General features: G+C 38.7%; 1 protein-coding gene across 1 annotated transcript in view; it reads right to left on the reverse strand.

The window, feature by feature from the left end:
* The window catches only part of LOC146632189 (guanine nucleotide-binding protein G(i) subunit alpha-2-like), a 60,707-nt gene that overhangs the window by 4,139 nt on the left and 33,157 nt on the right, over positions 1 to 23,411 (reverse strand). Inside the window, exons 2-5 of the mRNA XM_085353248.1 lie at positions 11,995 to 12,037; positions 6,419 to 6,560; positions 4,239 to 4,399; positions 1,668 to 1,796 (exon numbers count right to left, since the gene is read on the reverse strand). Of these exons, the coding sequence (XP_085209374.1) occupies positions 1,668 to 1,796; positions 4,239 to 4,399; positions 6,419 to 6,560; positions 11,995 to 12,037 (475 nt within the window). The remainder of the gene's footprint in view (positions 1 to 1,667; positions 1,797 to 4,238; positions 4,400 to 6,418; positions 6,561 to 11,994; positions 12,038 to 23,411) is intronic.

The following is a 23,411-nucleotide window of genomic DNA, read 5'->3' on the forward strand; positions in this document are numbered from 1 at the left end:
AGACACGATGTGACGCCTTCCACATGGGAGCCACACACTGACACGCTTATTTACAGTAAACTGAGTGAAGAGGTGTTGAATATTTTACAAATACTTTCCCCTGTTGTTTGACTACTGTGCGCATCAGATATGAAGTATAATGTGGTTGTGTGTGGTTATAGCAATGGGGGTAACACCACTAGCAATAATCACAAACAAAAACATTTCTGAGAAGCATGGCTAGAAATCAGTGTTCAAATTTCCAAAACAGCAACAGTTTGCATTCCTGCAATTATTCCACTGATGTGTATAATCCTGCAATGGCAACCATTCAGTCACTAAAATCTCACACGTTCCCACAGTTTACTCGCAATCACTGATATCGATCTTTGCTCATCACTGAAGGTTTTCCCCTCTTTTTTTTTTACCCTATGAATCGTAAGTAGAAATGTGACATTACAGTACAGTAATGGATGGCATGAGCTGTTAAAGGTTAAATAATACTAATAATAATGGCCTCAATTGTTCAAATGAGCAACTGCTCTGCAAACTGGAAAATAAATAAATGTTTTCCTTTCTGAGAATTTTATGACTTTCAGTAAAGAAGAAACATTGTGTGCTGCAAAGAAGCCACAACAGTTACAGTGCAAATATAAAAGCATGATTCATAAGCCCATAAACACACTTTCTTGGCTGCTTTGGCAATATTCAAAAAGTTACTAGAAGTAGTGGAGCCCAAACTCTTTGAGGTCATGTATATCATCATATATACATGACCTCATCATTACTTGACTTAAGCCTTTATCAGTGAGGAATCATTCACAGTTACTTCATTTGCATTATAACAACTGAAAAAGCTAAATAATTAAATAGCAGCTGAAAATGGTCCTCGGGAACACAAGATTTTCAGTGTGACATGCATCCAACACTTTATGGACCTCTACACAGAATCTTTCGATGACAACTTGTAGTCAAAGCAGTAAAGCATCATTTTCTGAGAAAGGCGTTTTTATGTGCATATTAAATAGAGCTTAAAGTGACATTATAAAGCCTGGAAGATCAGATTAGACTGCAGTGCTTTTGTTCAGTCATTTTTTGTTCACATTCATAATTTAATGTTATCAATATGTAAATAAGAATGCTCAGAGCAATCACAAAAATGCAGCACTACCCCTCAGCCTACTAATACACACACACCTATGGTATCAATTTAAAAATCCTGCATTTACAAGATTGTCTTAAAACTTGACCTCGATGTCAAGGTCACCAGGATTCGAACTCGTCCGACCTTCAGCAGCTGCACCCAAGGTATCAATTTCAAACGTCTACATTGCCTCATTTTTTGAGTTATCACATTTGCAAACTTGCATATCCACCTGCCCGCCTGCCCAGCGGTTTGACGACAAACCCCATCATCCGTTTATAGCTGAGGGGTAAAATGTAAAGGTGATGCGTCTCATGCTCTATGATTAACTGTATTATTAGATAAATGTTAAATTCCTGACTCATCAAATCCATGTCTTTTAGTTAGCATGCTTAAACAATTATTCACTTTTGATGTTTAAACAGTTGGGGGGAAAAGCAAAAAAAAGTTACAGGTTACAGCCTAATGTATCTTTTTTAAATTTTGAATTTTGTTTCATAAAATTAGCTTAAAGAGCCGAGAAAAACAGTAAAAGAAGTCTTACTTGAAGTGCAGGTCCTTGAAGGTGAAATGTGTTTCCACAATGCCTGTGGTCTTGACTCGAGTCCGCAGCACATCTTGCTGTGTGGGGATGTAGTCTGGCTTGGCTATCCTCTCCAGGTCATTAAGGTAGCTGATGGAAGGATACAAACACATTGCTATTTATCAACCTTAGAGCATCCTCCTCTAACCTAACAAAGGGTGTTTCATCTTGAGATACTTTGTTGAGGTAAGATGTGAGAGAATGTTCTTTCTGGTTCAAAGCCCCATCTGTTCCTGGAGACAGACGTGAGACATGTCTCATGCTGGCAGTAACAGCACCGGCAGCACATTGCTGTCTAAACACAGACGAATTTATGATCGTATTACATGTGTTGACATCCTGTCAGAGAACACCACAAGACTGCTTGTCCTTTAAGTTTCTATCTACCCAATCGCATTTAAAAATGAACAAACAAAAAAAAAAAAAAAAAAAAAAAAACAGTCACGAATACTTAAGATGGACTTAATGGGCTTTTCCTAACTTGAATTTTAATTGCAGACAATTAATTTCACTATGGGGATCAATTAATAGCATCTTAAATGTAACACAAAATAGCTCTAAACCAACTGAAAAGTTTTACAAATAATATTTGAAGCTTGCTTTAAAATGCCGCAAACGTCGCAACCTGCGGTTTGTAAAAGCTCAAGTTTTTTCTCATCAAACATTCAGCAATCATAAAATAATGCTGTATGATCAGCAGCTCAAATACAAAATTCTGCTGAGACACTGAGATCTTAGTCTTTAAACAGACACGAGCACAAAGGGACAGTGTCTTTTGTTTATCTCATCTTATCTCATAAACTACACAGAAAGAGCTACAGGGCGAACATATAATCTGTCCATCTTTTAATGCAGTATTCAGCTGCATAAAAAAAAGAGTTACTGTGCAAGTGTTGGAACTTAATTTAATCTCCAACAACACCACAACCCAAGTGTAAATATTTGAGCTTTCATACCACTACTCATTCAGCATGCCTGACAGTGTAATCATAATCCCACTCAGCCCAGAGAGTGGTTTAGGCTGCTTTTGGTGTTCATACATCAGATTTAAGAGTGTTTGGTTTGATCATTGTGTTTATAAATCCTGTATATTCATAGAATTTGGTTCTTAACTGCAGTTGTTTTTTGGAAGGTTGGTGGCTTTATATTGTCACGTTTATTACACAGAAGTTTAAGACACCTGGCACAAGGCTACAGTAGATCTGTAGCCTTGTGCTGGAGCTGTTCTGCTGAGAAAACGATGTACTGACAAAACATCTAAAATACACCAAGCATCTTTTACTCAAAGAGCAAAATATGTGTGATAGACCAATACTGACCCAGCTTATGTATATAGACGTGGATGAGAGAAAGTAATAAACTTAGGGGTAAAGCCTCTTTTTAAAAAAAAAATGAAGACAAAAAGAAGAAGAAGAAGAAGAAGAAGAAGAGCAGATCCAGGGTGTGATAGAAGAGAGGCCTCGGTTAATGTGCGCTGTGCCATTTTCTTTCTCTTTTATCTCCTCCTTTTCTTTCTCTCCCTCTCAGCAGGTACTCAGATATGGATTATGGTCTTGTGCCAGACTCATCTGGTCCTCAACCTACTCACTCTGCTCTCTATAAAAGCAATGATGAAACACTGTAGTGTCCACTCCCAGAGGTGCTAAATGTGAGGCCGTGTTAGCAGCATGTTTCAGGGTCCCCTCAGCTATAACAAGGGCGGTGAACACGAGACTGAGATGTTATGATTATACAGGCCAACACAAACACAGAACAATATTATTCTCCCTGGATGCTAAATATCACCTGGAAGCACAATCTGGAGGTGTCATCGATCAAAGTGTCATTATCGAAGGGTTTCTATTTAAACAGAAAGCAGTGCTGTTAATTGCTGCTGAAGCTTGTAGGGATATAGTGGTTAACAATGCTCTCTATTCCCCAAGACTCCCGAGGGTGGACGTGATAACCACCTCGCACCGGTAGCGTCTCGCATTTACCTCATTCTCTTCCCATTATTACACCAGTAGATTAGAGCGATGCAGCCAACAAATGGGGCACTTAACTGATAAGGGTCATTGAGCTAATTAAGACCTGCAGAGAGACTGAGCTCGACTCTGTTGTCCGTATAAGGCAAAGCCACTGATAAAATTAAACACTGATGTCTTCAATATTAATAACCATTACTGTTCCCTGCGCAAGCTTTGTCAGTGTTTGATGTGATGAAGTAGAGAATATAGGACAATATTAAACATAACAAAGAGGAATCTAATAACAAGAAAGGCCAAACTAAAAAAGCAAAACAAATGGAAAGTAAATTAAATAAATTAAAAAATACAAGTAGAACAAAAATAACAAAAGGTTTGGATATTGGGGATTAACCTACTTATAGCAGTAGTTTTAAACGTTAGCTCTAAATCTGGATTAAGGAATGGTTTCATAAATTAATTAAACATGTTTTTTTGTTTTGTTTTTTTTTTAAACGCCTTACAGTACAAGATACGCCCACGAATGTCTTCTTGTTTTTTTCCACTCCCAGGTTATTAAGGCACTTACTAGGCTGCAGAGTCGTTTAGCTGGTACTCTCGGGCCCGTGTGAAGCAGCTCTGGACACCGCCATCAGCCCACAGTCGTTGGATGATGTTGGACAGGTCCTCTGGCAGGGTGCCCTGCTCTTCTGCCGCTCCTGACAGCGCAAAAAGTTGGCGAGCATCATCCTAGTGCAAAAAAAACAAAACATAACATACACATCAATATATAAAAATGCATTTATTCTTATTTTTCTTCATGAAGAAACAGACTGATAAGTCTAACACTGCAGGACTTTGCTTTCACATAGCTTCCATTGTATTTGTAGTTTGCATGGAAAAATAATCCTGGCTCAGAATACATTTTATAATTACGAGACATAAGATACTAACTTCATTAGTTAGGGCAAAATCAGAAAAAATATTATTACAGTAAAACCATCAATCACTGAACCACAGAATTATTTTTTAAACCAATTGAGAAAATTGAAACTTGTGTTTATTGAAGCGTACAGCCAAGATTCCCTGGGTTACTGATATTCTCATTAAAATCAGTTATTAAATTTGGTAACTGGTTATATGCCACCGCCACAGAAAAAACAAACAAACCTGCTGTTATTCCACGTATTCTGTGTGTGCTTATGGTAATTTTGCATTTTAAAGACTGATATCTTGATCGGCATCAATTAAAAATAGCACAAACTACAAACCCTACACACTTCTGGTTTCATAACCAGAGACTTCTTTTTCTTTCCACATTACGTAACTTGAATTTCCTGTAACTGTACGACCTTCAAACAAGTCAATCAACAGGCTCGGGTTAATGATTCTCACGGCTTCATCCAGGCATACCCACAAAGTGATGGTAAAAGTACGTGTATGCTTGTATTCTCTCTCTGTCCTCTGTGTCAGTGTCCTGCAGCTCACCCTTACCCCTCGCAGTCAAGTTTACGGGAGGTAAACAATATTCTGCATTACGAAAACTCAAATCCCTCAGTGATGATTCAAAACAGGTATGTTTTTAGTGAGCTCAGCAACACACAGACATACAAAAGAGTTCTGTGCACTCTAAATCTTGTGAATGCTTCAATGTTAATGTGACTAAGATTAATCTGATTGATAAAAGGAGTATATGTCTGAAAGTGCCGTAACTGATCCTATATCAGTACCTTGCATTCACATTTATTTGGTAAACAATGAAGACACATGTACACAACAAGTGTAGAGTAAAGCAGCTTGTTTCTTCTTGACTGAAATGATTGAAAGACACAGGATACTAAAAAGCTCTTTGCAGCTCACCTCAATGGCGGTATGCTTAACTTAAAAATTACTTTTTAATACTCTGTCCGGCAGAACCCGTCATGCAGCGCTTACTACCTTGGCAGAGCCAATCCTGACACACAACAGGAAGTTGTGTCAGGATTGGCTGGCGCACGCACACACGTTTATACAGCTACACTGAAATAAAGGTCACCCAGGAGGGTGAAATTTGGAAAACATATCAAATGTGTTTAAAAAAACCAAATCAAGGATTATTCGAGTTACAAAACAATCAAAGTTTCACAGCCTGCATGAATCTAAGATGGGGTGGAATATGAGGCAAGAATCACATGAGAAATTATAGCTCAGTAGAACAAATGATTTTGTTTCATGTTCTCTAGAGTAAAGACTGACTTTATTTCTGTGATCTTTTTATGGGTGGTACTCTGACACTGCAGGCTTCCATCTTCAATATCTGCTGCCCAGTGTTCATTTATGAATAGAATAGATCACACAGCACTTAAAGAGAAATTCTTGATCTGCATAATTTCTGCTGCCTCAAATCCTTAAATCCTCAAGATATGAAGGGTTATGAAGAAGGCAGAGAGGAAAATTTTGGTAGTGATTAGTCAAGATGATATCACTAAAGCTTAACTGCACTATACTATCCTGCAGGTTTAGTATAACCTTGAATGGCAAAGTTAAAATTACGTGGGAGCATTGGAGCACTTCGACCCTTTGTCTGCATTTTAATGTATATTTAACATTAATTCTATTACAACAGGTGCACTGAGCAAAGTTTAAAAGTCTAAAGCTCAGAAGTTTCCGGTGACTTATGAAAAGAGCTGCAAAATCTTAACATTTTTGCATCACTAATATCATTTCACTCATATCTCCCTCAGGGAGAGGATGGCACTGGGTGAAAAGTTCTGTATTTTAAAGACATACCGCTCTGGCAGACTCCTCATAGTCAACCTTGAGGTTGGCCATGGCTTTGATGATAGCCATAATGGACTGGATTGTGTTGCTGTAGACGACCGCTCTGTACTGCCTACACTCATCTTCTGAGTATCCATCCTCGTGAATAATCCTGGAGAAAAGAGGGAAGGATGGTGATTCAGATAAAGCAACAACCCATACATAATTTATGTTAAAAAACTAAACTTAGCAATTATTCACAAAGCTGAATGCTGCTATAAAATAATGAAAAGTACTGTAGCAGACACCTAAAAAAAGAACCTGTTAAAACAATAGAAATGTATATTTCATGAGATTAATTTAAAAAAAACAACAACAACAACAACAACAAACACACACACAGATTTGCATGTGATGCTGCTGGTCTGAGCTACTGGGAACGTTCAGGTGTTTTATATCATTCAGTTACAAGAGACTAGAGCAAATATTTACTTGCTTTTTGAGTTGTATAGATACAACTGTAGAGAGGGGAAAAAAGCATTTGTTTGAAAAGACAGAAGCCTCTGGGCTGGAAACCAAACAGAACTATCTTCCCCAGCCTGCCTCAGCCAGGATGTTCAGTGGTTGTGTGATGTGCTGAATAGGACCTCATTAAAATGCAAGAGAGCCCACTGTGAAGCAATGTGAGGCGCAGCCAAAATTACTGAAAGCGCATGGGTGGCTTCCTCTCACACTAAATGATTTTAGAGAATTACGTCCTTACAAGTGACAGTCTTGTAAGGCAAAAATAAACTTGTCATTAAACTCTTTACAACTAAGAACAATCAGGAACTTGATATTTGGCACAAAACTGTTCAAACATCACATGAGGTTTCTCATGTGATGTCAGGCGCACATTGCTTGGGAGTTTTCCGCCATAATGGACATGAAGCAACTGCCAGTTGCTAAGGAAAAATGTGTTCCCGGCTGGTTGGAAGTGATTCCTGAACTTTTCTGGCTCTTGCTATGTGAAATTAGTTGCAAAGAAGGTCCTACACCAAAAACCTCCTACTGACTGCCAACTGATCGGTAGTTCAACTTGGAGACCTTTGTCGTCAAAGCAAAAGCTGTTCTGCAGCAACTATGTTTTAAAGTATGTAACTTTTAATTTGAAGGCAATCGATCTCTATGTCAACTTTGCGTTATACTTTTCATATTCACTACAGCGGTTTCTAGACGAGCTCATCACTTCCACCAAGTCCACAAACATACAGTCCGGATCAAAAGTTTAAGACCACTTGAAAAATGCCACACAAAAAAAAAAAAAAAATCATATTTTCAATGGTTGGATCTTAACAAGGTTCCAAGTAGAGCTTCAACATGCAGCAAGAAGAAATGGGAGTGGGACAAAACTTTTTTTGTGCGTGCAATTTATTGAAAACAACACTGTTTCACAGCTGATCAACGTTTAGGACCACATGCCTTTAAAAGACCGAATCTGTGCAAAAATGTGGATTCATTGTCATTTTCTGTCAGGTAGTCACACTGTCATGATGTTCTGATGGCGAAGGCAAAAAACTGTTCTTTTTTGAATGTGGTCGGGTTGTTGAAATGCATAAGCAGGGTCTCTTGCAACGCGCCATCGCTGTTGAGGTGGGACGTAGTAACACAGTCATTTGGAATTTCTTAAATGATCCTGAGGGTTATGGAATAAAAATCTCAAGGGGAAGACCCAAAACAATTTCACCAGCACTGAGCTGGAGGATCCAATTGGGTGTCTGTCAAATCCTTGACCCTTACTGGTGCCGACTGCATCAGACAGCATCTGAGACTGAAGGGCTTCAAAAACAAAAACATCTTCAAAGACATCGTCTCCTTGAATGCCACAGAACTGACCGTTTGGACTTTGCAGGAGAGCACCAAACATGGGACATTGAAAGGTGGAAGAAAATTTTATTCTTTGATGAGAAAAAAAAAAAATTTCACCTTGATGGTCCTTATGGTTTCCAACGTTACTGGCATGACAAACAGATCCCACCTGAGATGATTTCTAGGCGCCACAGTGGGCGCCATAAGGGGCCGCTTTTTCCTTCGGTGGAACAATGGAGCTTCAGGAGGTGCAGAGGCGTCAAAACCCAGCTGGCTATGTCCAAATGTTGCAGAGAGCATCCCTCATGACTTAGGGCCCTCGTCTGTGTGGTGACAACTGGTGTTACAGTTTTTTTTGGAGGTGTGGTCCTAAACGTTCGATCAGCTGTAAAGCAGTCTGTTTCAGTTTAAGTGTTGTTTCCAATAAATTGCATGCTCAAAAAAAAAAGTTTTGTCTCACTGCCATTTCTTTGCTTTTTTTTTTGCTTTTTTTTATTTAAAGAACTTTATTTAACAAATAATGAGTTTACAACACACGAACAGATGAAGTATACAGAAGAACAGAACATGAACACACAAAACCAGGGGTAAAAAGAAAAAAGTAATAATTATATGAATACACGCAAAATTTCACATATATATTGTTTTGAGAGCCTTTTTGTTGGTGGAGTCTGATATTGATTGTATGTACAATTCCACATCCTTAAGAAAATGACAGAAATATGGTGTTTTATTAGTAAACTTACATTTATGGATAAAAAATTTAAAGTATTAACAAATTTATTATAAAAAAAACATTTATCATTCTTCTTGGGGAACTTAAAGAAACAGAATAAAACATTTTCCCGTCGTAAAGAAAACTCCCTTAAAATATGGACAATAACAAACCTGCTAAATTCCTTCCACATCTCTGTTTGAAGAACAGTACAAAAAAAGATGTCACCGTTTCTGGGTGATCCCCACAGAAAGTACAATTATTCTTTATGTCTCTTTTAAATTTTACCATGTAGTGACTGGCTGGATAACATTTATGTAGAATTTTAAATGAAACTTCCTTCACCTTATTTACAATCAAATATTTATGGGGGATCATCCAGACTGTCTTCCAGTTGATATCTGGAACATATCAGTTCCAGTAAGATATTATATATGGGAGAGAGACCATATCTTCTTGGAATAAACTACGTATTCTCTTATTGCTGTTACCAAGTTCCTGTGAAAAGCAGATTTTTCCTACTGCTGACTCAGCTGGATCTGGGAGCTCACTGCCATTTCTTCAAATCAGACCTTCAACATGAAGGTCTGATTTGAACCTTGGTAAGGTCCAACCAAGCAAAATATGTTTTTTTTTTGCCATTTTTTAATTGGTCTTAAAACTTTTGATTGGGACTGTATTAGTGACCAAAGCAATCACAATGTTTTTTTTCCCCCTCAGCTGATTGGGAAATAAACATTTTTCCCTGAAAACCAGTGGCAGTCAGATGACTGACTCTCAACCAATCAGGGAATACTCAGTTTTCCCTTATGAGTGGCGATGGTTGACCATTCTCTAGGGCATATGACTGGGAGCTTAGTCATCGAATTGTCACACATCCAAAATTACAGACAAGTTAACGTCACGTGGTTACCGGTCACATGTCTGCAAAACCTCAAGATTTTATTTATATGTCAACACAGAAAGTACTCGCACATCATCCATCAAAATGCAACAACATGTTTGATTTCTGGAAAGGTTATAAACACCAAGAGTATTAGAAGAGTGAGTGGATTTTCTTATTTTAATTTAGTTTTTATTGTTGGAATATGCTTAGTTTAAATTTAGTTTTTATTAGTTAAAGTGTTAGTTTCAGTCTTTTTAACTATTACTTTGTTTTCTTTTATTACTGTACGGAGGGCATGTGTCAAAGGCTAGATTTGGGAAAAGTCAACACATTTTACAGGAAAAACACAAAACATCATGAATGCAGCAGACTCAGTGTTGTAGACACACTCATCAGTGCCTCATCAGGCAGCATCATTGTGTTTATTTTATATCAGTTAACTTCCCAAGTTCACAAAATACTTTCAGTTTAATTCTTTTCAAAAGACCAGTTTTTATTTTTATTTCTGTTAACTAAAGTGTTTTGTCACATGTAGTTTTAGTATTTAGTTTAGTTTTTCTTAACTATATCAATCTTGTTGATTTTTTTCCTCATTTAACCATTTTATGACTGCTGGTTTCAAGGCCTATAATGGTTGTTGTATTGGTCTGTGGTGTCATGTACAAAAGAGTGACATCCCCACAGCCTCATCACCATCTGTGGCGGCACTGAGGGCGTGGCTACTTGCTACAATATTCTTTGAACAAGTTTATTGTTTTTTCTTCCTAAGTTTTTTCTCTGACTTTCACCAGCGGATGTGGCGTCACTTTTGGGCTGCCCCAACTTCTGTGAGGGGGACACCGGTGGGTATAATGGGCCTGTATGCCCTGTGGACCGGAGGGAATTTTTTAGAGAACTCAAAAAAATTGTAATCCACTCATTTTGTCATTTCCTGGAAATGTCAAATTTTTTGGCAAGCTCAAGTTGTCACAACCTGGATGTTTACCAGTAGAATTTATTTATAGTACTTTAATATTTTCAAAACTAGATTAAAAGAAACCCCCTCAGTAATGCTGCAGGCCCCCTGGGAGTCTCACACCTTTTTTACAACAAAAATTCTTCTTTTCATCATTATTAGTAATGGAAAAATTCCACACACCAAATATTAAATTTATTTTGTACTCTGACGAAGGAAGACAAAAATGCTGAATCTCTTTCTCTCTCTTTTTTAGTTACTATGGGATTAATGCTAATGATGCATCGAAAAAAAAACAAGAAAAAAAAACAACCCACATCAAGCATATTAATGTGCCTGTGAGCAGGTTTTCAAGAACTATATGAGTGCTTAGTAAGCTGCAGCAAGTGAAGAAAATCTACACAATGTGTATGACCTGATGCGTATTTTATGCATTCGTGCACCGGAAATAAATGTTCGATATCAGTGTAAGAGCGAGTAAAGAGTGTTTCAGAGACTGATGAGAGTGAGAATCAGGCGAGAGACCAGCAGTTTCATTTATGAGTACAGAGTAATCAAAGCCTATAAATACACAGGAGAAACCATATTAGTGCTTGTATGACAAGCTTCTCATACAATTACTACATCTGGTGTAAATATTTCTACAAAACCTCTAAAAAAATCCTTGTATCCTTATCAGTCTGTCTGACAGTTTCAGGTTATGAAGCAACCATCTGGCCTGCACAATATAAAATCATCACTTTTGACAAATAAAATTAACACTTGTGATAAATATATAAATATTCTGTGTATATTAGCTACAGTATACAGTTCCTTATAATTTCTGCTTTAAATGTACTTTTATTGTTATTGAACCACACACACCAAATATTACTGTTTTATAGTGGCACAAAGCAACAATTTGTCTTATTTATCTTTTAATAATGGAGCCTTAAGCCATTATTAAAGGCTCCATTATTAAAATGCATAAAAGAAATATGTGATGTTTTTTTTCCAAGATTATAGCTCTCTCACTAATTTGTTCACACAAAACAAAAGAAAAACAGGTGGCTCAAGATGTACTTAAAATAAATAGTTAAACAACACCAATGGCACATTTATACTTAAGCATAAGTGATTTTATACAATCACTTATGCTTAAAACATATACTGAATTGGCATTCATGATGGGAGGAAAAGCAAAACAATGAGCAGTCACTCACTTCATCTGCTTCACAATGGTGCTCTTCCCCGACTCCCCAGCACCTGCAGAGAGAACAAAAACAGGCAGAGGTTAAAAATATGCTCCTGTTAGCTGAGAAATGTAAACAGGCAGCCAGTAAGGCTGGCTCACATCTGGACCCTCGTCTTATCCCCTGCATAAGTCAGCTCTACAGTCTGAATTCAAACGGCAATGCAGGGATCTGTTAATTTCACAGCAGACACGTCACAGCCACTCTCAAGAAACTACTTTTATCGTAGTTAACATTTTAATGGAAATGTCTTGCACTGATAGGATATAGGCTTTTCTTATCCTCTACTATGTTTATTCTAACAGCCTGAGGCAACCAGAGAGAGCTCATCTGCCACAAGGAATCTAACACTACACGCAGATGTACACCCAGGGGTGCCTGTCAGTGCACTCTCTGCTCGTACTCGCCTGGGGTAAAGTCTTTATGGGATGACCCTCAAAATACACTGCTACGCAGCATGCACAATCAAGCCCCAGGGTAGGAATGGGCCAAGATACTTTCCACAGACAGCTGTCAGCTCCTACTCCTCCATGGTATACAAGTGAAGACACTAATAGATCACATGCAGTTCGCCTTTCAATAAAAACAGCTTACACAAACATCCAACGATTTAGATTAACTAAAGTCGCTTTGTGTGCGGTGTGTACTATGATTAAATATATGACCAAAAACCACAGCAATGTCTGAGTGGACAAAAGGTGAAATTGTGCTGTTGTTCAGCAGGATATTGCGACATTCTCAAATTTACGTTATCCTCATGGTTATGAGGCAACTTGCAATTCACACCATGATGGAGTATTCATGAGGCAACACAGTCTCTGCGGCACATTATGAAGAAATGGAAGAAAGATGGACTGTCCCTGGCTCTTTGAGTGTAAAGTAAAAATTACAAACTGATTCCGTATTTCAAATAACAATGATGCAGGTAGAATAAATAAAAATGTGGGGTGTTCACAACATTTTAATCGATTATTATTCTCAGAGTTCAGATCAAATACTTACACTTGAATAAATCATATTTGCTGTCATAGACTTTTCTTGTTTTATTTATGTTGTATAAGCTGAAGCAGTAGTATTTAGTAGTAGTTAATAGGGCTGGGCGATTGGGCGATATAAACGATATACGATAGACAATAGAGATTTTGACTATACCGCTCTATCGCGATAGCGTATGTTGATGATGTCATCAAGCTGCGCCTGTTTTGGTTGAAAGCATCGCAGCGGCTACAACCATTATCATCTGCAAATTATGCCAGCCGACAGTCATAGCAAAGAGATGAAGCACTTTTGAAATATGGGGAAAGCCAAAAACTGCGCTTCCTCCACTTCCGTAACATTGATTCATTAATGTTGAATTCTCTCACAGCTGTTCTATTCCCATGTTGTTGCAGTATATTAATAACTAACCTCGTATTGTGGATGAATAATCTCAGTTGTTCTCCTGACTGAAGTTTGGCCCGTGTATAGCATCCTGCTATGTGATTGCATTTGTCTATAACCACCAGAATCCCTCACGTTAACTTTTATCGAGTGGAAAAAAAGTTGGCGTTCATCCTCCAGCTCCACTGTGCTAATGTTATGCTAACATAGCTGTGTCGCTAGCAATCACGTAGCACAACATTATATACCAGGTAGTCCAACTTCAGTAACCCTACAAACGGCACTGCTGTTTAGTTTTCTGTCTTCATTTATGTTGGAAGTGATAGCAGAGCTGTACGTTTTAATTGGTTTCAAAAATCTCTCAGTCAGAACATGGTATGAAATGTTTAGGTGGAAACTAGCGAGCTAACTCCTGTTAACTTCTAACTCTGTTAAATTTAATAAATTCTGTTTTCATGGATGTTAAACTTAATTGTTACACCTGGTAAAGCAGCAACGCTGATGATTTTATTAAAGATGAAAGAATTTAGACTGTTTTTAACTCTGTGTTCTTTTGGAGTTTTGGACCCAGATTACTCCGCGAAGCTCCTCACTGCGGCAGCCGTAATGCTCTGACAATCCATCAAGCAGTGCCGCTTACCAAAGTTGTACTAAAACATTTTTTAACAGATTTCTGCACGCCAAAATCGGTTCGAGGTCCTTAAGCACAACCAGAATTCATACATAAGGCACAATCTCGATTTTTGAGAAAATTAAAGGATTTTAAGTGTGCCCACTTAAATAGTGTGGAAAACACTTATACAGAAGAAAAGAATATATCGCGATATATATCGTTACCGCACGTGCTTCAAATTATACCGCGATATGTATTTTAGGCCATATCGCCCAGCCCTAGTAGTTAATAGGGATGGGTACCGGTATCGCACCAGTTCTAACATAAACGGTAGTAACCAGACCGAAAAGCAGCGCACATTTTGGTGCTTTATTTCGGTGCTTTTTTTCCGGTGCTTTTTTTTTCCTGAGCTGTGATACACTTCTAGCCAATCATTTTACGTTTCTGAGGATAGTAGGCGGGTCCAGGTACGTACGTTCTTTTAGAGCAGAGCTACAGATTAAAAATGCCCAAGGCGAAGCGTTCAAAAGTCTGGCTGTACTTCACAGCAAAATATGCAAACTCAGCAGCCTGCAACAAGTGCTTTAAGCTGATACTTTGATACAGTGCAAAGGAGGTAACACCTCGAATCTGATGAAAGACCTGGCGACGCAGAGCGTTTTTTTTAAAAGCCGAGAAATGCGCCGTATTTGATAGCTTGCTGCGAGACCTCACACCGGGCACATCTACTGCGGGTGGGTTGCCTGTTATTGGACCTGGAGTTAGCAACATCCCCCAAAAACCCGAAGAGGAGAGTCCTGGCCCCTAGCCCTGCCAGTGTAGCAGAAATGATGAGGATGATGATGCAGCAGCAGCCGTTCTTCTCTGCGGGAGTAGCTTAATGTTGTTCGTGTGTAATTTACGTTGAGTAGGCTAACCGCGTTATTACATTAATGCATGTAAGGTGAACTAGCAAACACTGTCGTAGTTACATGCGGCTGTCTTCTTGTTTGATGGCAGATACTCCCTTCACCCTGGCCTAAAAGGCTAAAATGACCAAAGAAAAAGTGGAAAACAGCAAAACATGAGAGGTTTTTGGACAAAGTTTGTGTTTTTTCCATTGATTAAGCACTGTTTCCAGCCAAGAGTGATACCATATATGCCCCATAGCTGCAGAAAAGGCTAACATTGTTATCTTTTTACAAAAGAAACAGCTGAACATGAGAGGTTTTTGGACCAATTTTGTGTTCTCCATTCTTTAAGCACCAGTTTGAGCACCGTTTAAGCACTGGCACAGTTTCAAAAGTACCGGTTTGGCACCAGTATCGGATAAAACCTAAACGATACCCATCCCTAGTAGTTATTTTAACTATATAGCAATAACAGGGCCCTCTTGGGAAAAAACACAGAGTTTATAAATCTGACTGACCAGAGCTGAGATAGCTAGCCTTTCTCTTACCACACCTACACACAGATTCTTCTGAAAGTAGTAAACAAGCACTTTGGAGTTTGACCTGTGAAGCTAAAACTGCTAACAGAAATGAGTAATGATGTCTGGCACATACCTTGATGCCACTGCTGCTTTGATTAACAAATAACTAGAAGCTTTTGATATCGTATAATACAAATACTTTCTGTGATAATTGCACTGATACTACCAATCCTGTTATTTTCACACAGCATACTTTGATCACCATGTCTCATTTTGAACTACACAAGTCCAGAAGACTGCAGATCCATAAACACAGAGACAAGTCATTCCCACATGCCATTTCAATACTAGTGCTAGGAAACATTTCATGAGTCAGTGCTGAATAGAGTCCCTCCACAGTTACCTATAACTTGTGACTGAATACACAAAATGTCAGACAATCCAACTGCCCCACATGCTAGACTTAGCCCCTTCTTTAAAAAAATATATTTTCAGTATACGCAAGGACATGAAACGACAAACAAATTGATGCATATACTTTAATTATATGAAGAAAATGCAGCAAGGGATCACACTGCTGGTGGAAAAGCAGCAGACGAGGAAAAGTGGAAAATAGGGGGAAAATAAATACTGTCCACTGCCTAGCAACTGGGCAATGTGCACGACAGTTGTGGTTGTGTCTGACTCATGGCAGAAAATGAGGAGAAAAACAACACAGAAGGGGAAACAGGACTGCCAGTGCCCAATGTCCAGTTTCATTTGAACAAGATCAGTCAGCTTTAGTGTTTAGCTTACTCTCACATGAGTATGTTAAAAACACACACAAACATACACACAATATAAAAGATGAAGAATGTTAGTGTGCATACATGCGTAGCTCATCTTGCTTGCACGAGTGTTGCTGAAGTAGGGCTTATTAGCATGAAGATGTGTAGTACTAGGAAAAGCAGCAGGGAATTTGTAAATCTCCCAGCAAGACTCAGGAAATTGTCTGATTACTGATGGGTTACCATGTGACTGGCAGAACCAACACAGAGATAGTACAAGGTGCCAGGAAGCCCACAGGATTAACTGGGGTCCAGCTGCAGCTGGATGAAGCTGAGGCCTGACCCGTACATCTCCCTGTATATAATCTGTGAATCTTTGAGCTTCTGTACCAACATTTCTTCAAAATGGTAGTAAAAACTGAATCGTACACTCATGTCTACAACCCAGCAGCAGCAGAAGTAGCACAACGAACCAGATTACAAATATCGAGAGCTGCACGACCAGCCAAAATGTTGAGACATCAACACACCGTCATCTAACAAGCCCTTCGGAGACTGACTGAAATTTTCCAGATTTGGGGATGGGGTGGGCTGTCATTAATACATTTGTGTTAAAGGGAAATGATCCCAAATGACTGTGGTACTTTTTGGATGTATTCCCTTCACACATTACATCAGCACAAAAAGAAAAAAACTTCAATCAAGTCCCAGGTCGCCACAGAGAGAAGAACTTATAATCGCAGAAATGGAGAGAATGCATCAATTCCACCGGGTTATGTAAGACATCAAAAACAATCCATTTGTGCGTGTGGTTGCTCCAGGCCACCCAGTGAGTTTCATTAATTTAACTGTTAAAGAGCAGACAGAGATTAAGAAAAAACCATGTCATGTATAGGGACCCATTTGGTTTGTGATTTCTACTCAGTTAAAACCTAAATGAGTTTGCCTGTAATTGGGTATCTACCCTTTTTTGCAGATGAGCTGGTAGCTGCTTTATGTCATATTGGAATGAAATGCAATTACCTCTATTATCCTAAGGGAAACCTATCCGCTCTCTGTGTGCCAACAGGTGGTTTAATGTTTGGATACTTGTAGGTGTTAAATTAACCACACAGACAGTAATCCCCAAAGCATGAAGGGGAAACACTAATTATCTCTGCAGAACTTCACCTCACTAACACAGACTCCCTTGAGGGACAGTCATTGTATGTACAGCCTTTAAGTCTATTAGAGCCACATTTGTCTCGGCAGGGAGAATGTGATGGTTCAAATGCACACAGCAGCACCACCACCTGCTACTGCCCAAAGAGTTGAGTTGGGTTGCAGTAATAGTATGGCTTATTAGCAGTCATTAGCTCCAAGCTACAGAGATTTCCTGAGGGCTAATTTGCAGATTAAGCCTCAAAAACAGATCCATTAGCTCATTTTTTCCTCTCTTCTTAACCTAGGAACCTATGGGTTGACAAGATTTTAGTTTTCTTATGCAGAGACAGGGTCTTAGAGGGGAAAAAACAACAACAAAAATCAAAGCTCTATCCACCCCCCACATTTGACCAGCAATGAAACATGACGAGAGGAATGACTCTAATGTTTCTGTGAGAATTCCCGGCATGCCCACACCATCTCTACAGTTTTGTCGTTTGGGTGAAGCAAGAAGAAACAGACCAGTCTAGACAACACAAGAAAGAAAATGAAAGGTTCTTCCTGCTGTTGTTTTAAGATTCAACTGCCTGATATGATGAACTTTTATGCACTGTGTCATCAGCACTATTTTAATGCTAGAAATGAATCGCGTTGAAAATGAAACTAGTTTCAAAGACCCACCTCCCATGGCATTAAAGTTTTTATGCTATGTATTTGAATAGATGTGCATGTGTTTGGAGCAAGTGTGATCTATCCCGGTGGGACTGGGAGCAGGACAAAGACAGCAGTGTGGGTCCCTGCTAGCTGAGAACACAGGCCCGCTGTTGATGTTTAAGATGCGACCACTGCAATCAGTGCTATAGCTCACACAAGTTACTCACACTGCACCACTTCCTTTCACTCAGCATGACAACTTACTTGGGCAGCCATAGCCTTTCTCCAGCAAAAACATGACAAAAGGTAAATCTCAACAGACAACAGGCACTTAAGAGTCAAAACAGACAATATTGAACTCCCTTTTACCTTCTTATTGTACAACCAAGTCCCCTAAACTTTCCTTACTAAGCACTGAACACAAAAACTGGGCTGGGAGGAAATCCAGCAACTGCTCTTAGATGAAAATTATGTCTGAGGGACATTTTGGTCAGTACAATCCGGTTGTTCAGTCTGACGTCACTAGCCGTGTCTGGGCCTAAACTCTGCTGCAGGTCCATATATCAAACGATCACTATGGCATTACTGAGAGTTGAAAAACTGTCTAAAAGTCTTTCATCTTTAATAAAATGATCAGCGCTCTGCTCTACCAGGTGTAACAATTGAGTTTAACATCCAGGCATCCATGAAAACGGAATTTATGACATTTAACGAGTTAGAAGTTAGCAGAAAGTTAGCTCGCTAGCTTCTATCTAAATACAATATAGCATGTCCTGACTGCGGGGTTTTGGAAACAAATTAAAACGTACAGCTCTGTTATCACTTCCAACATAAATGAAGACAGAAAACTAAACAGCAGTGACGTTTGTAGGGTTACTGAAGTTTGGCTAGCTGGTATATAATGATGTGCTACGTGACCGCTAGCGACACAGCTATGTTAGCATAATATAAACAAGCTAACTTTTTTTCCACTCGATAAAAGTTAACGTGAGTATTCTCGGTGGTCAGGAACAAATGTAATCGCATGGCAGGGTGCTGTAAATGGACCAAACTTCAGCCAGGAGAACAACTGAGATAATCCATCCACAATACGAGGTTAGTCATTCATATACTGCTGCATGGGCTGGGCTGTAGTTACATCCTAAGGTTTTAAAAACTGAGCTTAAATAAATGATTAGCGGTAATAAAAGCCGAGGGAGGTCAGCAGTGATCACTGACTGTTTTAGGAGCTTTTTGAGATTAAATAGAAGAAAATACAAAACATTAAACATGTTAACAACACAAAAGCCATATTAAACGCAGACTACTTTAGGCCCGGAAGTAGGATTCGTCACGTCATCACTTAACGACCGGATATGAGGGGGTGTACTCACTTTGGATTTTTGTTATTAGAGTGAAAAAGAGAAAAGAAATTCTGATGTGGTTTACATGGAAAATAAATACAAATAAATCAAATTTTCTAGTATATTTGGACATGATATGAATAGAAGATTTTTTTAACACTTGCATTTAGATTTTCTATCTTCCTGGCTGACACCAGAGTTACAATAACCCACACTATGGATTATTATGCCTGCACTTCAAACACCACTTTGATATAATATATTCCAATTAAAGTTTCATAAAGGCAGTTTTTCTTGCAGTCATTTTGTGCTGCATTGCTTTTAACTGCATACTGTGCGTGCTTATGATATTGTGAACACTACTGAAGCTGTATGTTTCCTGGAGGTTTTAAGCAGCTTTTACAAACTGTTAAAAATATTTAAAACATACTGTTGTTGGTTAGAAAACAGTCTCATTACACATCTTGACAATTTGTATTACACCCTTAGGCACACAAGAAGAAAAGAAAAAACAACCGTAGCTGCCGCAAAATAACTAGAGCAAAAGAATACATATACATTAAGTCTGGCTTATTTTTCCACTGAATTTACAATGGCCCTATGGTCAATCCTGTCCCCAAGTCAGAACTGAGCTGATGAATAAATCAATATGTGACCCCTTGGTGACTGGCTGATCCATGGAAATCTATTTCAACCCTCAAGATAATAGAGGCAAACATTGGATGTCATAAGGCTTCAAATCAATATCCACTTAGAGCAACTGAGACTTAATACTGTTTAGCACACTATGCCATTTTTTCATTATATTTGCTTGGTGCTGATAAATACTGGCTGCAGCCTTGTCTGCACTTTGACTCACTTGAGACTTCTAACAATTTATTTTTCCTCGCTTTCCACAGTCTGAGATATACAGATGCACAAATAGCACAAGACGTGTGAATTCTCACAATTTCCTTACTAATATCTAAACATATAGTACATCACACGAAACAGCAGAAACAGAAAGTAAGTAATAAAATAGCTTATGACAGTGTACACTAAAGCAATAAAGTGAGCAATAGGACCTCAAAGAAACCGAAGTAGAGAAGGGCAGAGTTAGATGGGGGAAGATAAAACCAACACACCCTGAACTCTTGGATGTACATGGAGCTTTTATACAACAAAATATTCATTGTCCCCTCCCCAACTCATAACTAATTTCTCCCTCTTCTACAATCAAATTTATTTTATATTCCACCACTTCTCAGACTCTTCCTCCCACTGTCCTCAGCCGCCTACACACCAACAGTGAGTGGCCCTATGCCGCCTGCGCCTCTCAGCTACATGTTAAGAAATGTGCCAATGTAGAAACCTGAGGACTTCAACAATGCACGTGCCACTTCCTATTCTCAAAACTAGTCAAGAAGGAAATGGAAGCAGCTTGCATGAACATGTGTAAGCTGTAGAACACAAAAACACACACACACAGATATACCCATACATATCTGCCTGTTTGAAAGACGGGGACAGCGATTTGGTCTCATCCGACAGATGGCTACAACGCCTCGGGCAAAGAGCACGTCTGGACAGCACACTGACAACTGCTGCCATGAATGAGAGAAGACCAATTCCACTCCCTGCATGTATGCTGACTGAATGATCAGGGTGGACGATGAAAATGTTTGATTAAAATTTTACAAACATGCAAGTTCTATTACGCAATTACTATCCACAGTAACAAGCAAAAATCCATTAATCATTAAAAGCCTCCCAATAAAAAGTCTTAATCTTTTCCTCAATGACAAAACCGCCATAATAATAAGGTGAAGAGCTGCAAAACCTCAGCTCTCCAACAATATGACTGCAACAATATTTTCTATGGAAAACCCCCTGCGCTGTGCCTGCAGTAATGATCTGTTCAGGGTTAAAATTGATTAATCATTAACATCACCGACTCTAGAGGCAGAAAAAGAAAGCAATAATTTTCAAATGTAATGCATTTGATAAGGGAACCATAAACACAGAAAATAAAGGAACAGAGCTTGAAGCACTTTGTGGTGGTTGCAACTCTAAAGTAATTAGTCACAATGGAACCACATATATAATATGCCTCTAGAGGAATTAGGAAGGGTAAAGATTAAGTAAGGCATATCAGAGGACTCAAGAGAGCCCAGGAGAGAAAAGAACGAAGCCTTTATAATAGATGGCAGATGAAATCTATTAAAATTTCAAGTAGGTAGTCTCTGTGCGGCTCATCATAAATATCTGCTTTGTTTTCATATCAGACTCTAGCCTGAGACACACTGAATAGTCACAAAGCAATTCCCTTACTTGAAAGTAAGGATGCTGCACAGACAGCCCCGTGCCTTCAGTAGAAGACTGAGATGTAAAAAGCTGCTCTAGGAGAAAATGAAAATAAGAGACAGGATAAAAACACAAAGGTAGGCTGAGATATGTCTGAGAGGAGATCAAAACTGACACTTGTAGGAACAGTCAGCCTTGAAAGTGTATTAGGAGAGCATTGTTCTGAGAAGCTAGGGGGACATCTGGAGCAAAATATTTCTGTCTCCTTGCTCACTCTGAGGATGTAGTGAACAAAAACACACAGAAGGAAACAGCAGCTGGTTTTACGACAGACTGACAAGTCCCAGCTAACATTTTTGACACTTAGATCCCCCCAGCAGATACTTCACAACTACAGCTGATAATAGCAGGTTAAACAAATGTTTCCATCTTATTTCCCTGCAAAAGTATGTATGTATACATACATTCATACGTGTGTGTGTGTGTGTGTGTGATATATATATATATATATATATATATATATATATATATATATATATATATATATATATATATATATATATATATATATATATATATATATATATATATATATATATATATATATATACACACACACACACATATACATACACACATATATATATATACACACACACACACACACACACATATATACACACACACACACACACACACACACACACACACACACACATTTTTTTTTAAATCCCATAGTGCATCATTAAAACAATTCCAAGATGATGGTGTCTGAGAAGAAATATGATGTGCTCTTGCACAAAAAAATCCATTAGTTCTTTGCCTCCATGTCCAGCTTTATTCAATACACTATCTAAAAACAATTGTCTCAATTCCTCTAGCAACAGTCAACACGCACGCACACACGCACGGATTTAAAACAATTCTAATCTGCTGGAGGAGGAATTATCTCTATAAACCATCTGTATTGCAGTTTGTAGGGTTGTGAAGCAGAGGGTCTGCTGAGACTAGCAGAAGTAAGAAGTGCTCTGTGACACATGTGGGACAAACCTAGCAGAGGTCAAGAGAAGTGCCTGTTTGAAAGGCACTGATAAAACAGTGAGATGAGTGCAACGGCAAACCATTAATCACTGGAGAGGATCAACTCAGGAGAGTGAAACATGACTAAATGAGCTGTAGAGGAGGGAGAGGAGCAGACAGCCTTTACAGACTATGATGGACGACCAGAGCACCGGGTGGGTGGGACATGGTTGCCCCTGGCCTTAACTTCTAATGAATGAAACAACCTTGAAATCCCCAACATCCTGTAGCAGACAACAAGTGTATTTAAAAAATAAAATAAAATAAAAAAGGAAGCTCAAGTTAGCCAAACTCCAATCTGAGTCAGCCAATATTTGTTACAAATGTGTGTCCTATGCTCACCTTTTTGCCAACTGTCTCTCCTGCTTTTCAGTTAGCTGATTAAAATGTTGCGATTAACAGTGAACTGGCATAGAGAAGTGTCAAACTAATCAAGAATGTCAGTAACGTTATTGGTAAAATATTTCAGAAACTTGTTTCCACAGGACTGGCATTTGGAGGGCCATTTTTATTGATTTTAAAAGTATTCTGGGATTATGACATGTGACGAGTTGCAAAAGATAGGTTTCCCTCACTTCCTTGAATTTAGCTGGTAAGACAACATCAGGTTCTTCCAAGTACTGAGGGAAGCATTTAATTTATTCTTTTCTCCACTTCCTCTCAGCCTTTCTGCGTTTCCTCTTTAAAATTCCTAATTCCTCAGTTAATGAGGG

Source organism: Diplotaxodon limnothrissa, linkage group LG5, assembly GCF_057381915.1.
Source record: "Diplotaxodon limnothrissa isolate DT_005_m linkage group LG5, D_limnothrissa_male_GT1.1, whole genome shotgun sequence".
In the NCBI taxonomy this organism is placed as follows: domain Eukaryota; kingdom Metazoa; phylum Chordata; class Actinopteri; order Cichliformes; family Cichlidae; genus Diplotaxodon; species Diplotaxodon limnothrissa.